This window comes from Cynocephalus volans, chromosome 5, assembly GCF_027409185.1.
Source record: "Cynocephalus volans isolate mCynVol1 chromosome 5, mCynVol1.pri, whole genome shotgun sequence".
Classification (NCBI taxonomy): Eukaryota; Metazoa; Chordata; class Mammalia; order Dermoptera; family Cynocephalidae; genus Cynocephalus; species Cynocephalus volans.
In genome coordinates, this window is record NC_084464.1 from 137,210,345 (window position 1) to 137,231,546 (window position 21,202).

General features: G+C 37.5%; 1 protein-coding gene across 2 annotated transcripts in view; it reads left to right on the plus strand.

Annotated features, from left to right (window-relative positions):
• The window catches only part of PEX7 (peroxisomal biogenesis factor 7), a 72,973-nt gene extending 57,233 nt beyond the window's left edge, over positions 1-15,740 (plus strand). The window contains exons 10-11 of one of the 2 annotated variants that reach the window (XM_063097518.1): positions 4,184-4,286; positions 14,849-14,893. In XM_063097518.1, the coding sequence (XP_062953588.1) occupies positions 4,184-4,279 (96 nt within the window). In that variant the 3' untranslated portion in view covers positions 4,280-4,286; positions 14,849-14,893. Of the gene's footprint in view, positions 1-4,183; positions 4,287-14,848 lie in introns of both variants that reach the window. The other variant, XM_063097519.1, reaches the window with a different exon arrangement.
• Positions 15,741-21,202: the final 5,462 nt, after the last annotated feature.

A 21,202-nucleotide genomic window follows, 5' to 3' on the forward strand; every position in this document is an offset into this window, starting at 1 on the left:
AGGGATGGCCGGTGTGCTCACTGACTGAGCATGGTGCGGACAACACCATGCCTAGGGTTGTGATCCCCTTACTGGTCAAAAAAATATTTTGAAATTCTCAATATGGAGGACTTTCGGTCAAGATGGCAGAATAGACGGTCCCCAGCATCACCATCTCCTACAATCAACCAATTTATAACTATTAAAAAGCAATGAATACCAAACTGGGGCCACTGGAGCTCAGGGGAAGAGGAGGAGAAACCCACAGAGTTCGTGAAGGCAGGAGAAGTCATGATGAGAGAAAGAAAGGACCACTCTGACTGTTTTGAGCCCTGGCCATTTCAAGGCTGGATCTGGTGAGTGCACAGAGCAGGAGCTGGCAAAAGCTGCAGCTGTGCCTTTCAGTTGCTTGGAGGCTGCAGTGGAGAGAAGGGCGTTGGTGGCCCACGGGCCAGCAAGACTACTAACAGGGTTGCTGTGGACCCACATAGGAATGAGGGGCCACAGACAACTGAAAAAAGGAGCTACTCAGAGGCCAGTGAGTCACTGTAAGGGACAAGCGCATGGCCCATCCCATGGGAAGTGTTTGGAGTACAGGTGGTGGGGGAGACGGGCCCACCCGGGGAACATTGGGGCACAGCATGGACAGCTGCTCTGCCCTCCAGTCAGCAAAGCAGCACTCAGTGGAGACTGGTCAGGAATATAGAACTGCAGGGCGTGCAGTTGCTGAAATGACTCAAGCCCAGACCAGAGTTTCCACACAACCCAGGTGTGTCCAACTTCATAAGACCCAGAAGTGCTTACAAAGTTAGCAATTAAAACCTGAGCTGCACAAAAAGCCTTCCCACAAAAAGCAGTAATTTAGCTCAACCACAGGGTTCAAATGCTGGTTCCCACAGAAAGTTCCCCCATTTTAAAAGTAATCAAAAGACAGTAAATTAGTTCCAGTGCAGAGGTTAAGTGGTGGGAATAGTGAATAATCCAACACAGAACTTAGAGAAGAAAAAAAATTCCAACAGACCAGAGATGAAGTTCTGATATTAATCAGTAAAGATCAGATACCACCAAAGAACACCTATAAAACCTAGAAGGACCAGAAGCCCCTTGGGCTAGCAAACCAGGGATGGGGGAGGGCTGAGGGCCTTAGCTGTGCCCCCCTGACATCCACATCCAGCCCAGTGACGACCACCAGGCCACTGCTGGAGGTGCCCTGGGATCCCAAGCCAGGGTGGGTGGATGCCAAGGGCCTCAGCCATGCCCCCCAAGTCCATATCCCGCCAAGCCATGACCAAGCAGCTGCCAGAATGGAGGGGTCCATGGGCTTTGACCATGCCCCACTTCCATCATATCCTCCTCCCCCACCCCCAACTGCTTCTTAACATCTTAGAATGTAAAAAATAATAATGATAATAAATTTTGAAAAATAAATAAAAAGTAAAATTCTCAGTATGAATTTGGAAATTTGGATTTTAGAAGAGGGCTAGCATTACAGGTAGTTAGGATATCTGTGTCCTGTTCACCTTTCATCTCAGGATATTTTCTGCATCTGCCACAGACTATCTTTAGAGTTGAAAAGAACATGTGCCAGAAGCATTCAGTGTCCTTAGGCATTAGTCTCTTCTGTTTCCTCTTTGATGCTTTCATAATTGTGTAATTTTTTAGCTTAAAATTATGTAACAAGCACTGGTTGTTTTCCCCCAGCCATAAAACATTGCCCAGGCCCTGCTCTGTAGGATCTCAGTGCGCTCCTTGGGTGGATGGTGCTGCCTGGGTCTGGTGCCCTGTGCGTCATAGACAACCCTTATAGTGACGGCTTCCCAGAGTTGTTGACACCTCAGCCTCTGCTGCCTCTGGCTCCTATTCCTCAACCACCCACTTTCTTACTCATTTTTCTTTCTTTAGACTAGAGAGCATTGCTTCTAAAAACCAAGCAAACATACTGACTTGGCACACTACAAATTACTCTTTGAAAAAACTTCATTTGGGCTTGTGGTTCCACTCAATCTAACTTTGAAGTCATTTTGATTTTTTAGCCTATTCTCCACAGTATCTGTTCTCAAGTTTTTTTCAGTATCAGTATCTGGACATTTGACCTTGTATCCAACTTTACTGTAAAAATACAGTTCCCAGGAATGAGCACCTTCTCCCATCTCTGTCACCTCAAAAATATTTATTTTCTATCTCTCTTTTTTCTCCTTCCTTTCAGTGGGTTCCTAATTTTCACACTGGCTCCCTCATCCAGGTCTTTGCTTTCTTAATTATCCACTGTTTTTAGGTCTTCAGTCGGTTCTTTTCTCTATTTTCAAAGCTCTGTGGGGTTTACTGTCACTTGACCCCCGTGTCCTATTTCACTACCAGTATGTTCTACATCACCTCTATTATCAAACATGTAAAATTAGTAGTTACCTGTTGCCTTTAGTTTCTCAAAACTCGCTCTCTTTTAACCCTCTGTATCTGTCTTCCTTCTGTCTTCCTTTCATCACTCAGTTGAAGTTAAGCCCCAAAAGGTCACTAGTAAACTCCTGAAAACCAAATTAGCCTTTTTTTTCAGACTTCTTTCTTATTTAGCTATATAATTCTGATATTAAAATTTTTTAATATTTTAACTCTCCTATTGTTTTAATGCTACCATACTAACCTCTTCTTCCTTACCTCTTTGCTAAATATCTTCATCTCCTTTGCCAGTTTCTTCCTTACCGTTCTTTCAAAAGTAGATATTCTGCAATTATTCACTCTTAGTCTTCTTACTTTTGTGCAACTTCCCCTTGAAGCTGTCATTTAGTTCTATGCTAGTGATGCTCGACCCATTTATCCAATTGCCTTTATCTTTGCTGGATCTGAGTAGATGTCTTGCTTTTCCTTCGGTATTCCCAACCTGGTCAATCAATTGCATGGTGGGGCCAGAGACCTGAGAAGTCATCCTAGTTTTCTTGTCTCTCTGTACCCCCTAAATTCAACTGGGCATTAAGCTCATGAATTCTTCCTTACCAATATCTCTACAACCTGGGCCATGCCATTCTAGCTCTACCACCTTAGATAAGCATTTATTTGTATCTCTGCTCTGGATTACTGCAGTTACCTTGTAATTGGTCTTTAAACTCTTTCCATCATTCCATTGATTTTAAATGCTGCTTCCAGAGAGAGATTTCCATAATGCAAATCTGGTTTTGTTTCCTTGATGTGAAATATGGCAGTAGCCCTATGAAAGGCAAGGGCAAGCTGGGAATTGCCACCATCACCACTGTTAATCAACATGGTTCTAAAAATTGGAGCTGATTAGTAATAGAAGGATACAAAATGGAATATAAATATCTTTTAAAGGTAGAAAGTTTTATTTTATTTTCATTTGTACTTTATATGATTGTCAAATTGAATAATCCAAATATATCAACTTTAAGCCTATTAAAAGTAATAAGAGCTCAGTAAGAAGGTAAGTAAAAATAAATATGCAAAGATAAATACCTTATAGATATCAGCAACTATCAGTTAGAAAATTACTTTTACATGGCAGCAACAACTCTGTGTGTGGGGAGGGGGATACATGCAGAAATAAAAATTGCAAGACTCTAGATGAAGAAAATTATATGACTTTACTAAAGGACCTTTTTAAAAGACTGGTAAGTCTTTTTACCAGTCTTGGCATATCATGGTCCTGCAACAGAATACATTTTTCTTCTTATTGCTGCCATTTTTTATGCCTTTGTCATCTCATACAGATAGCTAGTATATTTGCCAACTAACAGGTCCTTCTCTTTTTTGTCAGCCACTCCTGTGTTGCGGTTTTTTTTTTTTTTTTTTTTTTTTTTTGACCAGTAAGGGGATCGCAACCCCCAGCACAGTGTGGTCAGCACCACGCTCAGCCAGTGAGCGCACCGGCCATCCCTATACAGGATCTGAACCCGCGGCCTCAGCGCTACCAGCGCCGCACTATCCCGAGTGAGCCACGGGGTTGGCCCCTGTGTTGCTTTTAAGCCACTCTGACCATTAACCTTCTGCTGTACGAGTTGTATACCAGTTTTAATTTGCAAATGAACACAGTTAAATTATGATTTTTATCATGTCATCTTTGCTCAGCAACCTTCAAGAGGAAGTCCATTACGTTCAGGGCAGGGTCTGCACTTTTGATCTTGCTTTCAAGATTCAGTGTAATCTGTATTCCTTTCTAATTTTATTTCCCACTATCCTGTGTAATCCTCCATTGCAGACTAATTGGATCTTATTATTTGTCATCTCCGTGTTTTTGCTACTGTTCTCTTGCTGTCCTCCTCCTCTGCTTATACAAAATATTTCTGACTTTTAAAGTCCAGGTAAGTTCTCTTCCTTCTCTCCTCCTTCTCTCTTCCTTCATTGCTTCAATAAATATTTTGAGTGCCAACTAAAAATTTTGAGTGCCATTAGATAAACAGTAGATTAGTGTAAACTGTTAGTTATGTACTAAATACATATGGAATGAATGAATGAATGAATGAAAAGAATTCTTTCTAGTGTATTGTTCAACCCTCTCCTTTTGTATAAACTCTATTAATGACTAACATGATAAACCATATTCTCCCCTCATAGTCACTTCCTGTTAAAAATGTGTTTCTTTCCTTAGCCCCAAATTTAATATACTGCATCATCATAACTGGGCTGCTTTTTCAAAATTTAGATTTCACTGTTAATGCCGTTTTTCATTCTCTCTGCATCTTTCTGCCTATTTCTCTTGTTAGGTTTTGCTAAAGAGGCCATATGTCATACAGATAATTATAGTAGATTGAACAAGTTTCCCAAGGGCAAAAGCAATTGTCCACAAAATTGAGAGAAAAGAGTATAATGATAAATAGGAAATGGAAAACCTTGTCAGTAAAGTAAATCTTTTAATGGGCCAATTGGAATGTTTTGTACTAATAACACCCATATTATCATTTGAGATAAATTACTTTAGCAGTAGCATGTGAAAACATTTTAATAGAGAGAATGGATAAAATTAAGAAATGTAAATTTATCTTCTAATTTCACATGTGTGAAGCAAGGTATTTTCATTATAATGTTTCCTTCTCTAAAATCTGCATTTATACGACCATTATTATTGAAAATGTTCTACAATGTATCATATTTGACCCACCAATGATAAATTTTTATTATAAACTCTTTATTGAATATATGTTTCTTTAGTATCTTTGGGTCTATGTAGCATCTAGCCCAATACTTTTGCACATAGGCAAGCTTGAAATATTTGTTTAATACAGTTGCTCTCAAGCGTTCCATCTATGACAATGCCATGATGTATATGCCATAGCTGTATTTAGATATTAATAGGCAATATTGATAGATGATTTTCTATTCAGTTTTTCAAGAACGTTTCATTATATGTTTTAAAGAAATTGACATATTGGTGCAATAGCCAGTAACAGACATTTCTAATTAGTATGCTTTATTCTTAAAACTTAGAAATGTCTATTTTGCTGTGTATAAGTGAAAATGAAATAATTAAAAGTAGGTCTTATATGGAATCTTACCCTATCAGTTTAGTTATTTTTCACTACCCTAGAAGATAACAGATTTTAAAAATAATAAAGAAGATTGGTTATCTCTTCAAATTTTACATTAAGTGAAAAGAAATATAACATTTTGACAATCCATTTTTTTCATCTAATTTGATAATCTTAATTCTGAATTTTGATGAAAAGATTTGCATTTTGGTCTCAGGTTAAAGGAAATTCAGAAGGGCACAAGGATGAAATATACTACAGTGGTGGCTTATAGGTTAAGGAATAAATTTTCCACTTGAATATTATTGGGCAGAAGCAGTAGAGCCTGGAGGCTCCCACCCTTTGGTGTGCACAAGCACACTCATACTGCAGCGAAGGAGGACCAGACAAGATAATCCTTGGCAGCCAGCTTTCAAGAAACCCTAGATGGGATTCCAAAAAAACCCCCTCCTTACAGAAGATTAAGAGTCTCATCAGAGGAGCTATATTGCAATTTAGTTACCTTAAAACTTGAACATTTAGTTCTTCGTTTATTCATTCTTATCCCACTGCCTAAAACATTTTCCTGTTCTCCATCGTGCTCCTGTCCCACGACTAACAACAACACTCTACGAAGCATCCACTTTCCTCAAATTTGGTGAGAGTGACCCCTTACCTACTTTTACTGGGCCCAATAATTCCTCTATTATTGTACATATTCCTCTGCATTATAGGTGTCTCCTTACTTATCTATCTCCACTGGACTCAAGATCTGTGGGGACAGAGACCAGGACCATTATGTTTATTGCTGTAGCCTCTGCATACTTCTGACACAGAGGAGGTTCTCAATAAATATTTGTTGAATAAATGGATGAATATATGTATAAATGAGTTATGTTTTAGATAGCTTTGCAATGCAGAGGAATATCTGACTAATAGGTTCTAGCACATAAAGGAAAGCTCTCTGTGAAACTTCTCTGAATGATATTCATGACACTCAAAAATCCCATAAAGCCTCTGTATTAGTTTCTGTTGCTTATAAGAAAATACCTGGAACTGGGTGATTTATAAAGAAAAACGAAATTTATTGCTTACAGTGTCCGAGACTGGAAAGTCCAAAGTCCATCTGGTGGTGGCAACAGTGACCCAGGGGTCTCTCATTGCAAGATGGTGGAAGCAGAGAGAGCAGAGAGAGAGAGAGAGAGAGACACTGACCACTATTTTTAATCCATTCACTACTGCACTATCCTACAATGCAATCACCTCTTCAAGGTTCCACCTTTCAATTACCATAATAGGATTTCCCACCATCTTAACAGTAACAGTGGGGGGGCTAAGTTGCTAATACATAAAACTTGGGGGACACAGTTCAAGCTTCAGTGAGTTTCAGGGGGACATAATTCAATATACTTCATCCCCCAAATCCTGTGATACTTGTTGCTTTTACCTCAATTTCTGACCTCACACCTGATTAGGTGCTCTTTACTATGTGAGACGGTCTTTGTACGCAACAAAATCTTGCAATTTTCCAGCCACAGCTCATGCATGGATTCATTCATTTATTCAACAAGCATATATTAAAGGTTTACTATATACAAAACACAAGGAATACAGATTTACAGATTTGATCAAGAGACAGTCCCTGACTGAAAAAAATCCTATTCAGGTGTAGTTGCACAGAAGTGTTTATATCCGTACGTGAATGTTGTTAGAAACTATATTACCTAGCATGTATTTGTTTTCTCATTAGCCGTCATAAAGCACAGAGCCTAAGTTATTGTGCAGGTATTGTGATGTGCTCAGCTCTGGTGCCTGAAAGCTTTTGCTCCATTTGTTCCCTTTAGAACAGATTTTTTGTATGTATGTTTTTAATCTTGATTTACCTTATTTGGCCCTGTGGGTTAATCTATAAACCACCTCACCTGTTTAGAAGTCAATAGGGTGCAAATCTCAAGTAAAATAAATTCAAATATTGTTATTAACCATAACTTAAATGATTTCTTTTAGTTCAAAATGTATTTGATTCCATTTTGGTTTTGTTTTTAGATCATAATGAGAAATGAGTTTTGAGCTTGATTTCAATTTCCCATAACAAAGTCTGTCAAAGAAAATGAATGATAATTACATATTTAACAGTTACACAATCTATATAAAGATGATTATATCCTAAAAGAATTATATAAAGTTAATGTTTGATTAAAATATTTACATCAATGGTGCTTTGTAGACAACTTAATAGTCTTTTTTTTTTTTTTTGATTCTTTAAAAAGATCAACAAAATTTGCAAAGACTTATCAAGACTGAACAAGAAAAAAAGGAAGACAGAAATTACTAGAATCAGAAATAAAGCAGGGGCACAGTAGGGCAGTTGCTTCTTCTGTTAATGCTGGAGTGGGCTTTGAGGAGAGAGATGTCCTCTTCTCTTTCCAGTCTCCGCTGGTGACTCTCCTTGTGTCACTGCAGTCGGGTGTCTGGCAGGCCTCCTGCACAGTAGCTGTAGCTACTGCTGTGGCATCAAGTTACTTTTGTGGCAGCCGTGGCTGTGGCGTGCCACCCGTGAGCAGATGGTGTTTTTGGTGTGCTCCTGGCCTGTTTCCCAGCAGGCGATGCCACCCTCAGCTCCTGCCTAGGACTCTGGGTGTGCTCTCCATAACTTAAATGATTAGTAAAATTTTCTCTTGTCCTTTGGAAGAAATTTTGGATACTGGCTTATGTAGAATAGGACTGGGAAGCTACATAAAGTTTTGGTTTAGGAATGTTTCAGGGAGGGCTGAGGTTTTTGTTTAAAATAGTTTAGTCTCTTAGTCCTCCTCTCAATTCTCTGTCTTCCCACCGCTTATCAACCTACCAGATTTGAAACTTAGATTTTAAATAAAAATGTGAAACTATGGCACATGGTGTTTTCCAATATATTAGTAGCATATTTATCTCTTCTTTCCCCTCAAGAAAGGAAGAGAATTCTTCCTTATGAAGAATATTTTAATCCTGCCAAATTTTGAATTTTCCTTTAGGCAACAACAAAAAATTCTTGCACATAAAGTACTCCCAAAGAATTCCATCTTAGTTCACATAACAAAAACCCAGTTAAGAAAATTGGTGTACGTTATGTTCTATATCAGAAGTCCTCAATTCTAGCTGCATGTTAGAAAGTTCCATAGATTATAATAATGCACAGCTGGAGAATGCTCTGGATTAATGTTTTGGGGAGTCAGGGGTTGAGAATTTGAAGGAAATTATGGATTCTCTTCCCCTCCCTACTAAATGTACGTATACACAAAATGTTGCATTTATGGACTTTCTGAAGCCTATCGGTGGACCTTGGTTTAAAGACCTCAGGCTGTATATCAGCTCTAAGTGATGCCAGTGATGCCAATCCCAGGACCACACTTTGAGAACCAAGGCTATGAGTTTGGGGACCAGTCATCTACAACCTCCAGGTGATTCTAATGCACACTAAAGTTTGAGAACCACTGTCTCATAGAGGTGCCTCAAGGAAACTACAGTTTAATAGTATGCTTTTGACCTGTTTGAAGGTTGAGATGTTTTTTGAAAAAACGATCATGTGAAGAAAGACGTTGTATATTCTGTAAAACCACTCTTTCAGCATTGAATGATTTTGTAATGTAAGCATACTGTATATTTCTCTTATAGTCAAGTACTAGGAAAAACTTATATCCCCTGATGAACTGGCAAATTGATTATGTTATCTGTTTATCTTATATTATTATTGCTTGCCTTTAATTTCATGCCCAATTTTAGCAATTATTCTAAACCTCTTTTTGTAGTATAATTATCTATTCCATCTCCCGATTTCATGTTTGTTGTTTTAATGAAGTGGCTTTTCTGTCAATCACTGTGTTATGCTGTATAAGAAAGCAAGGGTTATTATGTTCCATAGAACTAACAGTTACTCTCGTGAGGCAAATAAACTTATATCCCTGTGTGTGGCCAGGTTAAAGGACAGTTTTCAAAATGGTGATCATGACTGTCACATAAATATAGTATGAATGTGTGTCAAAGATTCTATATAACTCATTCATGTAACTCATATAAGATTTTACAGCTAGGTCAAAGGAACTAAAGAACAGGCACATATAGGCAATCATAGAATTCTGAAATGAGTTCACTAATAGATGCGTAACTGGTCAGTATCCACTGGGCAATAAATTGTAAGGTTTGCAATAATCTCTTGGGGGCGGGCATCAGTTACATCCCCACAGGACAACATTCCTTTGCAACTTTTATGGATGAGAATCATTTGCGTTACTTTCAGTTTTCTATAATTTACAAAGTTGTAAAATAATCCACTCAAAGACAGGAAAAGGCACAGACCCTTATGGAATCAGGTGACCCAGAAGGACCCTAAGACACTGCCAGCATTGCACTGAAAGGACACCTAGTAATATTTTTACTGGTTTCAGGTTTTCAAAAATTTTGACACAAGATAATGGGCAAAGAAGTGAGTCCTCAGACAGGGAACTAAAACTGAGGAAGGGGCTCTTAGGTAGGTGGACAAGGAGATTCCTGTCATCATTTCCTTTCTCATTCTTTTACCCTGAGTCTGGCCTTGAAAGAATCTTCATGGCCAGGAGTGCATTCCCAGGGATGGGAGGGAAAGATGGCTTTTGTCATGAGGAAGTGGGATGGGAGCTAGGAAAAATTTTTCTGTTTGCGAGCTAAAGATTGAGTGATCACATCCTTTATAGCAGATTATTTATTTTCATGCCCCTTTATTTACTTTGTCTTTTTGTTAACATTTTTTAAGCAAAGTTTTTTTTTTAAAAACGTTTGTCTTTTGGTTATATTTTATTTTTAGCACCATCTTTTTAAAATATCTTTTAGGCTGCCCACAGGTGGGCACTATGGGACATTAAGAAAGAGCCTTGTGTTTACTCTCAGTCCTAGAGGCCATTGGGGTGGTGATGTAATTAATGAGATGCCCCCTCCCAGGGACCACATGGTACAATCATTTTTCCTTACCAGGAAGTCTCTACAGTGCCTTGGAGAATCTGGAGCCTCTCCAGTTTAGTAAAGTGCCTTTTTTCTTACCTTATTATTATTATTTTTTATTATAAGCTTCTTTAAATTTGTAGAACTAGGTGGTGTTTAATGAACCCTTGGAGAAATATTATTATTTACATTAATTTGAATCTGTTCATAATTCTGTATCATTGCAGTTTTAGATCTTTCTTGTACTACAGGTAAGTATAGATTTGTGAACATTTGCTGATTCCGTGACCTTGACATTTGTTAGTTATTGTGAGTCCTGAGTAAATAAGAAGCTGGACTGCAGAGTGCTGAATAAGGATTCAGAAACATAATTTATAGATACCTTGCATTAGAAGCTTGAGTCTTCTTTGATTCTTTTCTTGATAATAGTTGATGTTTAACAAACAGAAAGGTCTAGCACTGGTGAAAATATACATAGATGAGACAGGGATAGATTAATGTAATGATCTTTGTGTCCCTTGGTATAAAAACTTATAACTGCAAGATTAGGCAAATAATGATTTCCAGTTTGCCTTTTATGAGGCACTGTTTTTAGTGGATACACTCAACAGGTTTAGATTCTGGTTCCAGCTCTGCTACTCTGGTGTGAATGAGAGGACAAAGTTAATCTCTGAAGTCTTAATCTATAAAATTGACTTGATAAGATGATATTTTTTGAGTCATTATGTTCCACCAAGAAATGGTTAATGCCCTCAAAGAGCTCATGACACACGTATCAATAAATAAGTATAATCAAGTATTATGGGTACTATGAATGACTGCACAGAAGTGATGCTTAAACTGATTCTTGAAAAGAGATGTATCATCTCCAGGCAAAGAGCAAGGCAGAGGGGGCAGAGGAGGCAGATAGAAGGGGAGGGAGAGGGAGGTTATTCAGGGGAAGGGATCAGTAAAAGGACAAGAGCACAGAGGCATAAACAGCGTGCTTGGATTTGAATGTGTGAGAAATGAAGAAGTAGGTAGCAATCAAATCTCGGAGCCTGGTTTTTAATATTTAAATTAAAATGTTTGACTGAAAGGTCTCTAATGCTTTCTGTAGCTTGGATTATCATCTAAAAAATATTGTTAGTAAGTGATAAGGAGTCAATGTGTTCTGATTAATTTGAATCGTTCTTGTATTCATGGTTAATGGCAGCTAAGAAATTAGATTAATCAAAACTGGGGGCTTCCTTATGTAATTTTCGGCCTTTGTAACCATTAAAGGATAGGAAATAGAGTGCAAATACCTTGGTCAAAATCTCTCTCTTGCTATTTCATCCTTTGTATTCTTGCTTGCATTTTTTTCTTTTTGTCTTTTTTTATTGTGGAAAATTTCTTACATTTACAAAGTAAACAGAATAGGATAATAAACTTCCACTACTCAGCTTCAGCAATTATCAACATTCTTGTTTTATTTATTCCTCTACTCACTTCCCACCTCTCATTCAATTATTATTATTATTATTATTATTACTATTTTTATGTATGATTTACATACATTGAAATCTTAGATATACATTTACAAATATATATATAGTCAATGTATATAAATTGAAATTTACATACAAATCTTAGATATACATTTTTGATGAACAGATATGCCTGTGTGATCCACATCCTGTTGCAATTCAAAATATTTGCGTCTTTGCTCCAATTTCCCTTTTATCCCTTTCCAATCTCCTTTATTCCCACCCCTACCACCAACTGGAAAAAAAAAATTGTTCTGATTTTTTCTATTAAGCTTTAGATTAGTTTTGCCTGTTTTAGAACTTATATAATGGAATCTCTTGTTATGTACTCTTTTGTTTCTGGCTTCTTTTGCTCAGCTTATTATCTGTGAGGTTCATCCATGTTCTTGAGTTTATTTGATGTTCCTTCCTTTGTTTTGCTGAGCAGCATTCTGTTCTATGAATTTGTTGCAATTTGTTATCTGTTCATCAATGGACATTTTGGTTGTTTACAGTTTTGTGCTATTGTGAATGAAGTTGCCATGAATATTCTTGTATACATTGTTTTGTAAACATATGTTTTCATTTTTCTCTTAGTTAAATATCTTGGAGTAGAATTATTGGGTCAAAAAATAGATATTTGCTTAACTTTGTAAGAAATGGCCAAATAGTTTTCTAAACTGGTTGTACTGTATGCAGCCCTACCAGCAATTCATGAGAGTTATAGCTACTCCACATCCCTGCCAACATTTGGTATTGTCTGTCTTTAATTTTAGCCATTCTAGTGAGTATATAGTGGTATCTCATTGTGGGTTTTATTTGCATTTCCCTGATGCCTTATGATGTAGATGGAGTTTGGATGTGTTGTCCCCTCCAAAATGCATGTGGAAATTTGATCCCCAATGTGGCAGTGTTGGAAACTGATTGAGTCATGGGGGTGGATCCCTCATGAATGGATTAATGCTCTCCCTGGGGTGGGGGGATTAATGAGTGAGTTTTCGCTCTATTAGTTCCCACGAGAGCTTGTTGCTTAGAAAGACCCTGGCACCTTCTCTCTCTCTCTTGCTTCCTCTTGCCATGTAATCTGCTTGTACCTGCCGGCTGCCTGCCACTTTTTGCCATGAGTAGAAGCAGTCGGAGGCCCATGGCAGATGCTGGTGTCCCAGAATCATAAGCCAAATAAACCTCATTCCTTTATAAATTACCCAGTCTCAGGTATTTCTGTTGTAGCAACACAAAACTGACTAAAACAGATGAACACTTTTTTATTTGACCATTGGTCATTCATATATCTTTTTTTGTGTGAATTTTCCGTTAAAGTCTTTTGGTCATCATTTTTAACTGGGATGTCTTTTTATTATCAAGTTGTAGTAGTTCTTTATATATTCTGGATATGAGTTGTCAGACATACGTTTGTGAATATTTTATCCTATCCTGTGGCTTCCCTGTTCATTTTCATAATGTCTTTTAATGAGAAAAAGTTTTATTTTTGGTTGAGTGTGATTTATCAAATTTTTGTGGTTATTGCTTTCTATATCTTGTCTAAGAAATCTTTACTTATCTCCACATTAAGAACATATTCTCCTACGTTTTCTTCTAAAAGTATTATATCTCTGGCTTTTATATTTAGGTCTATGGCCAATCTCAAGTTAATTTTATGGTGTGAAGCTGGGGTCAAGTTTCCTTTTTTCCGTACGGGTATCCAGTTGTTTGTTCTTGCAACATTTATTGAAAAGACTTCCCTTTCCCTATTGAATTGTTTCGGTAACTTTGTTGAAAACCGGTTGTCCAGGTGTGTGATCTATTCTTGAACTCTCTACTGTTTCTTTGGTCTACTTATATGTTCTTACACAGATATTGCACTGTCTTGATTACTGTAGTTTTATGCTAAGTTTGAAGTCTGCTAGTGTAAGTAGTCCAGCTTTGTTGTTCTTTTTCAAAATTCTTTTGGCTATTCTAGGTCCTCTGTGTTTCCACATAAATTTTAAAAATCACCCTGTCCATTTATATTAAAAAGCCTGCTGAGATTATGCATTATTTATAAATTATTTTGGGGAGAATTAACTTCTTAACAATATTGAGTCTTCAATTTATGAACATAGTATGTCTTGCTATTTATTTAGGCCTTCTTTAATTTCTCTCAACAGCACTTTTTAGCTTTTAGAATAGATGTTTTGCATGTCTTTTGTTAAACTTATTATCAGGTATTTTGTTATTTGATTCTATTGTAAATGGATTTTTAAATATTTTAAATTTTTTTCTGCTATATAGAAATATAGTTGATTTTTATGTATTAATCTTATACCCTGAGACCTTGCTATATTTACTGATTTTTTCACGCACAATTCCTGAACACCATGGACTTTCTTCCCTTCATGTTTTTATATGGCTTTTTAGACTTGAAGGTCCATGTCTCCCTTGTCTGCCTCCTACAGAGGGCCAGTGGGAATGCCACAGCATTGTGAAGTCTTCTGACACTGCCCCAGTTGGAATCATATAGTCCCTTCTCTAGGAGTCTCTATGAGAGCACTTTTCATACTCGGTCTTAAATGAGTGGTTTTAGAATGCAAGAACTGTACTTCATCTTCTTCTTTGTCCCCACAATACCTAGCACAGTGTCTTGGTTCACAATCTAGGAACAAATCTTTGTTTTTGTGCCTTTGTACATAAGCCTGGTACCTAAGCCATTTATCTCAGGAAGTAGAGAATTATGTAGCTGTCAGGTAGGGTAGGGATATAGGTAAATTCAGTGAATGGGAAGCAGGCTCTGAAGTATATCTTTAAAAGGGAAAATAGACCTTTTATCAAAAACCTATCCCTGTATTTTTCCTATTTCCTATTAATGAAATGTTTATTGGTGGATGGTCTACTACACTCTAAATGACTTAGGCTTTTGCTGCCAATTTTGAATGACTTAGGCTTTTGCTGCCAATTTTTTGTATGTCTAAATATGTTTCTTTTTATTTTGTTTTTGTTTTGTAGGTGGCTGACTGTTCTTGGGATGAAACGATAAAGATATATGATCCTGCTTGTCTTACCATTCCTGCTTGAGATAACTACTGTGGCCAGAAACAGAGGATGTTGGCTGAAGAACTACTTAACAGCAAATAAATTAACTGTTAGGAACATAGACATTATGCTTTTATATGCTGTTCAGATTTCAAATTTTTCAAATTTACCCTGGAATCAGTTTTGAGGCAGCTGGTAAAGACTTTGGTTCAGTCTTTTAAGCCTGGTACATAAGCCATATTGCTTTAAAGCGTAAGGGATAATTGATATTATGATATATCTTATAATATCTATTAAAATGTAATCTCTGTATTGTAAAATGGATTAAAGAATGGGAGATCAGTAGATTGTATTGATAGTGATGTATTTCATTTTTAACTTATATCATTTGTGATATAAAATATAATCACTGCTGTCGATAAAAATCAAACTGCATCTCGTGATCATTTATCATTTTATGACATCCCCAACAAGATTGTTCTTTCTAATACCTTGTATATATGAATACAGTACTATATGTAATGTAGATATATCTATGGTTCAGTAACAAGGCACTAATGTAGATTAATTTATTTATTCAGTGGTTATTTATTGAGCATCTACTATATCCCTGACACACAGACTGAGATTCTCCCAAGGACTGGTGCCATGCTTTAAGAACATGGAATGCTGTGAGCTAAGAGCTTACATTTTTTTTTTTTACATTTACTCAAATCTTTTTAGATATTGTACCCATGACTCTATATTTCTTTCTTCTCACTTCTCTACTATCAAAAATATATTAAACTGTCCACTGAGCAAAAACTCTTAGGTCCTGCTAAGGCTTCTAGCTATTGACCTTGAAACTAGCCCTAAGTGATACTGTAAATCCTCCTTTTTACCTTGCTAAGTCTCCTTGAAAAATCTTGAGGTGTTGATAAACTGAAAAAAAGTAGGTTAAAAAGAAAAAATTAGTAAAACAAACTACTTTGCATAGCATTTATATTTTTATATATCATTAAAATATGAATGGCAAAATTTATAATTAAATTCTTAAGTTTTGAGGATTTTTTTAAAAACAAAATATACTTGTAATAATCAGCAGAAATAAAATATGTGCATATTGTCTTATTTACATATTTTTTGTTTACTTGGTCCAGAAAAAAAATTAAGACAGCTTAAGATATAAAAACAAGGCAGCCTAAATTAAAAGGTGGAACAAAAGATATAATGTGGAGCCAGGAGTGGAGCTTGAAAATATATACCTCAAAGTCCTAAAAAATTGCTACTGACTGGGCCAAAGATTTGCTACCAAGGGTTCTAACCTCATAAATGGGAAACCTCATCAGTTACACAATTCAGTGCCCCTGGCCTGAGGGCATGGACTCTTCTAGTGCCGGGCTTAGCCTCGTGCCATGCCTGGCACATAAAAGGTGCTCAATAGATATTTGTTAAATGAATGAATGGTCCCAGGGAAAGTACAAGTGTTTTTGGTTCTTATGAGATCAGCAATACTGATTGTTTTTGAGAGACCCCATGAAGAGGACACTGCTTAACATAAGTATAATGAAGAAGGTGCTTAACCACATACTTAGACTTGCTACGATGATGAGTTTCATGGAGCTTTTTCTTGTTACTTCCCTCCATATAACTAATGGCATCACACCAAGGAGGGTTTCAATAGAAGAGCCACAGTGGATGTTCTCTGTATCAGCAGAATTTGTAACAGACCTTTCAAAATATCCCAACCTAGATCATATTTACAATGAAATGAAATTATTTATTTTCCTTTTAGAATGCAAGAGATTTTATTAACAAGATAATCTACGATCTATCTTTTGGAACAAAAACTTATGATTTAAAAACTAACAGCCCTTTATTTATTTATTTTTCCTCTATTTCAGGGATGTTAGAGATGCTTAGAATACTGACTTCATAATGCATTGCACAGGGTCTATCAATATAAAAGAGTGTATGTGTACATTTATCCAGTTGGTTCCCTGGAACTAGAATTGGAAAACTAGTAGTGGAGCTGGATTCTCTCCTGAAAGAGAATGTGCAGGATTTTTAAATTCATTGTAGCTCACAAGCTAAGCAACATCTGGACAGCCAGTCGTTCCTTACAAGTTGGGAAAATCAGCATTTGTCTCTTGGCTGCTAAGCTCTTAGCTTCATCCTGGCTGCCTCCCCAAGCCTCTCCTGCTTCTTTAGTGACAGAACAACACTAAAGAGTGGATGGAGGAAAAGTCACTGATCTGTGATGGGGGCACTGTGTGAGATGCTTTACATATGTTATCCCTTTTAATCTTTGTAACATCCCTGCAAGGTAGCCCTCTCTGTTTTCCGGACAAGGAAGCCAAGGTTCTCAGGAGTCATAATAACCAGGAAGTAAAGAAACTAGAATTTGAAGTCTGGAGTGGCTGAATCCAAACCCATGGTCCTGCCATGTAACCTCTTTTTCCCAGGAATAACAGAAGTAGCACCACTGAGAAAGAGTCAAGATGTGGAACTCTAACAAGATCCTGAGAAAATTGAAAAAATTGAGTTTCCAAGTTCAAAGAGCTACGAAGCTGAGCCTGATTCTGGGGTGACCCTACCGAGGTCCATCATGCCCAGGGAAATCCAGGCTGAGAGCCAATTGTCACTTCTGCCTTTGGCACTTAACTATATATCTTAGCAATAATGTGGCTCTTCCAAAAATGAACTCTCATTTATTTCTTACTTAAAAGGCCTCTTGGATGTGCTAATCCACTTAAATGTTTTTTACCTTCATATACATACTGAATACTCCCAAATCTGTACCTCTTGCATTCCCCGCCTGGATATCCCACAAGTCTTTGCATTCATTTTGTTTCAACCAGACTCATCTTGCTCACTAAGCCGGCTTCTCCCACACATGCTTTTTCATTCGTTGCCAATAGAACCAAGCTAACAGACCAGTTTATGTCTGTTCCTTGTTCCTTCCCTTATTCCTACCTCTTTACTCTACGCACATCAAATGCATCACTAAGTCCTGTTCCTTTTATCCCCTAAATACTACTCCGTTCTATCTCTTTCACTCAACCACTACTGCCCCAGTCCCTGCCATCATTAGCTTTTCTCTGAATTATTGCAGCAGCTTCCTAAACAGTGTTTGTAGTTCTGTGCCCTCAGAGCCATCCTCCTCAACAAAGCTGCCAGAGACTGACCTAAAATGCAATCTGATTACATCAATTTCAGTGTAAAACCTTTCTCTGCTTACAGGATTGCCTACAGGAAAAAGTTCAAGCTCACTAACCAGGCGGCCAAGTCCTCTGGGACTAATCACTGCCTCTCTGCAGCACTGCTTCTCTTCACACACTTGGTGCTTCAGCAACACCAAAGTGCTCACAGATCCCCATGGAAAGAATACAGGTTTTCATCTCTATCTTTGCTCAAGATAGACCATGTGCTTGGACTGCCCTGCTGTTGGCTTGGCAAATTCTTTCCCAACACTTAAAAGTCACGTGAAATGACTAAAGGAAAAGATTGACAACATACAAAAATTAAAGTAGCAAAACACACCATTAGTGAAGTTAAAAGACAGAGGACATAATGGAAGGATATATGTGCAACAAACTAACAAATGGTTAATACCCAGAATTTATCAAGAACTCTTAAAAATCACTAAAAAGATAACCAAACATAAAAGTGGACAAAAGGTATCAATAGACAATTTCCAGAAGTAGAAAGGCAAGTGTTTAGTACACTTCAAAAAGGCTCAGACTCTGTCTCACTGATGACAAAGAAATGCAAGTTAAAATGAGATCTTTTTCTTTTTCTTTTTTGCTTAACGGTTTGGCAGACAGTTAAAATATTGATAATATTCAATATTGGTTAAAATGAGAGCCCTGTTATTCACCTTTTTCGAAGGCAGTTTGGCAATAAATCAAGATTTTAAATTACCCTTTAACCTAGCAGTTCCATTTCTAGAATTCCCTGTCTCCCCACTTCCCAAAATACTTGCAGAAGTATGTAAGAATAAATGCCCAAGGGTGTTCATTACATCATTGTTTGGTAAAACCTAAATGCCTGTCTACAGAAGGGAGGTTATTCTATAAACAGTCATTTAAAAGAATAAGGCATCCTAACATGGAGAAAATACATTGCTACTACTATGTGTATTAGTTATCCACTCCTATGTAACAAATAACCACAAAACTTAGCAGGTTAAAACAACACATATGTATTATCACCAGGAGTGGCTTGGCTGAGTTCTGGCTCAGGTTTTCTCATGACATTGCAGTTAAACTGTTACCTGGGGCTGCAGGATCAGCATCCAAAGTCACTCGTGTAGTTGTTAGCGCACCTCGATTACCCATCATAGGATGTCTCTGTGTCTTTATAACATGGCATTTGGCTTCCCCCAGACTAAGTGATAAAAGAGAAAGAAAATGCAAGATGGAAGCCTCAGTCTTATAACTGAATATCAGGAGTGACATACCATCATTTATGCTATATTCTGTTCCTTACACAGACCAACTCTGGTTCATTATTAGCGAAATTAACACATCGGTGTGAGTAGGAAGAAGAAGATCATTGAGGTCTATCTTGAAGGCTGATTACCCAATATGCCCTTTGAAGTAACTAATCATAGACAAATGTGCATGATATCCTAATTTTGTTATCTTTTAAAAAGTGGGAGTTGATGTGTATATAAATATATATACAAAAAAGACTGAAACGTTCCACAACAAACAATAAGGAGCTCTATATAGTGGAGCTGGGGATGGTGAACATTAAAGACAGCATGTTCATCTATTATTTATAAAGCTTGTTTTCCCTTTGTATATGACAATGAGTATATATTATCTTTACAATTAAAAATAATGAAATAAAGATTTCAAAAAAGACCATCTTTCCTTCTCTAGGAAGACTTTTCTACTACCCCTCTCGACCTGATTTATTTGCCCTCCTGGGTGCTCGCTTGTTTCCTGCCCCAACACCCCACTATGGCCTTAGCTTCGTTGTTGCCTCCGCCCACCTGGGAATCCCTACAGACTGAGATGATGTTCATCTTTGAATCCTCTGGGGCTAACAGACTACCCAGCACAAAATACTTGCTCCCTGTGTTTACTGAATGAATGAACTACAGAATTTATTTAATGTCATTGATAGCTGTTGAGTAGCTTCAAAGTTAATGAGCTTGAATCTAGACCCTTGATAGTTGATACAAGTAGGTCAAATAGGTATTTGATCTTCAGATCTATATTCTTGTTCCATTAACCTTGCTAAACATAGTAGTTTTATTTTCAATTTTTTTTTTTTTTTTGGAATCTTATCTAGTAAATGGTTTTGTGGGAGATGAGCTTAAAAAATATATATATATATATATATTTTTAAAGATGACTGGTAAGGGGATCTTAACCCTTGACTTGGTGTTGTCAGCACCACGCTCACCCAGTGAGCAAACCGGCCATCCCTATATGGGATCCAAACCCGTGGCCTTGGTGTTATCAGCACCGCACTCTCCCGAGGGAGCCACAGGCCGGCCCCTAAAAATATTTTTTTTAAAAAAACAAAAGCTCTGAAAGAACTATACACAGTAAAGTGGAGAAAATGTGCTCCGTTTCAGGCCACTGCGGGTTGCAAATAATAAGCTAAATATTCTTGACTAAATGAGAAAGATAAGATAGCTGAATCAGCCCCCATCTTTCACCTAATGTTAGTATCACAAATGGAAGCAATTATAATTGCTGGCAGAAATGAATCATTCCAAAACTAGGTCTGTGCAGCCACTTCTTTATAATATTCATTTAGGATGACAAAGCAGCCATTTTTCAATTGGAATGGTCCCTAGAACTAGAAACCTGTTACTTGCTAATGTCTTTAAAAAGTTAATTTTCAGAGTTTTTATCTGAGTATATATTGAACATACACTTTTGTCGCTTTTCGTGACCAGCACTCAGCCAGTGAGTGCACCGGTCATTCCTATATAGGATCCGAACCTGCTGCGGGAGCGTCACCACGCTCCCAGCGTAGCACTCTACCGAGTGCACCACGGGCCCGGCCCTTGAACATACCCTTTTGAATATACCATACACATACACATAATGTGAACTTCTATTTCAGACTTCATCATTTCTCAAAGAAATATCAACTCTTGAAAAACAGAGTCCTTTAAATAGCCGATAGTGTGTAACCACAACTTTTAGCAACAAAACCCAAGAGCTCCCCGGAGAGCCGGAAGCACGTGTTTTCAGTGTAATGCTTTCCAGCAGTGTTCCTGGAAAGTTGGCACAGTGGGCCATTCACGAACACGTTCTTGAGTGCCCACCTGTCGGGGGCAGGCAGGTGTCCCTACCGGGCTCTCGGACGTGAGCTAGTGGA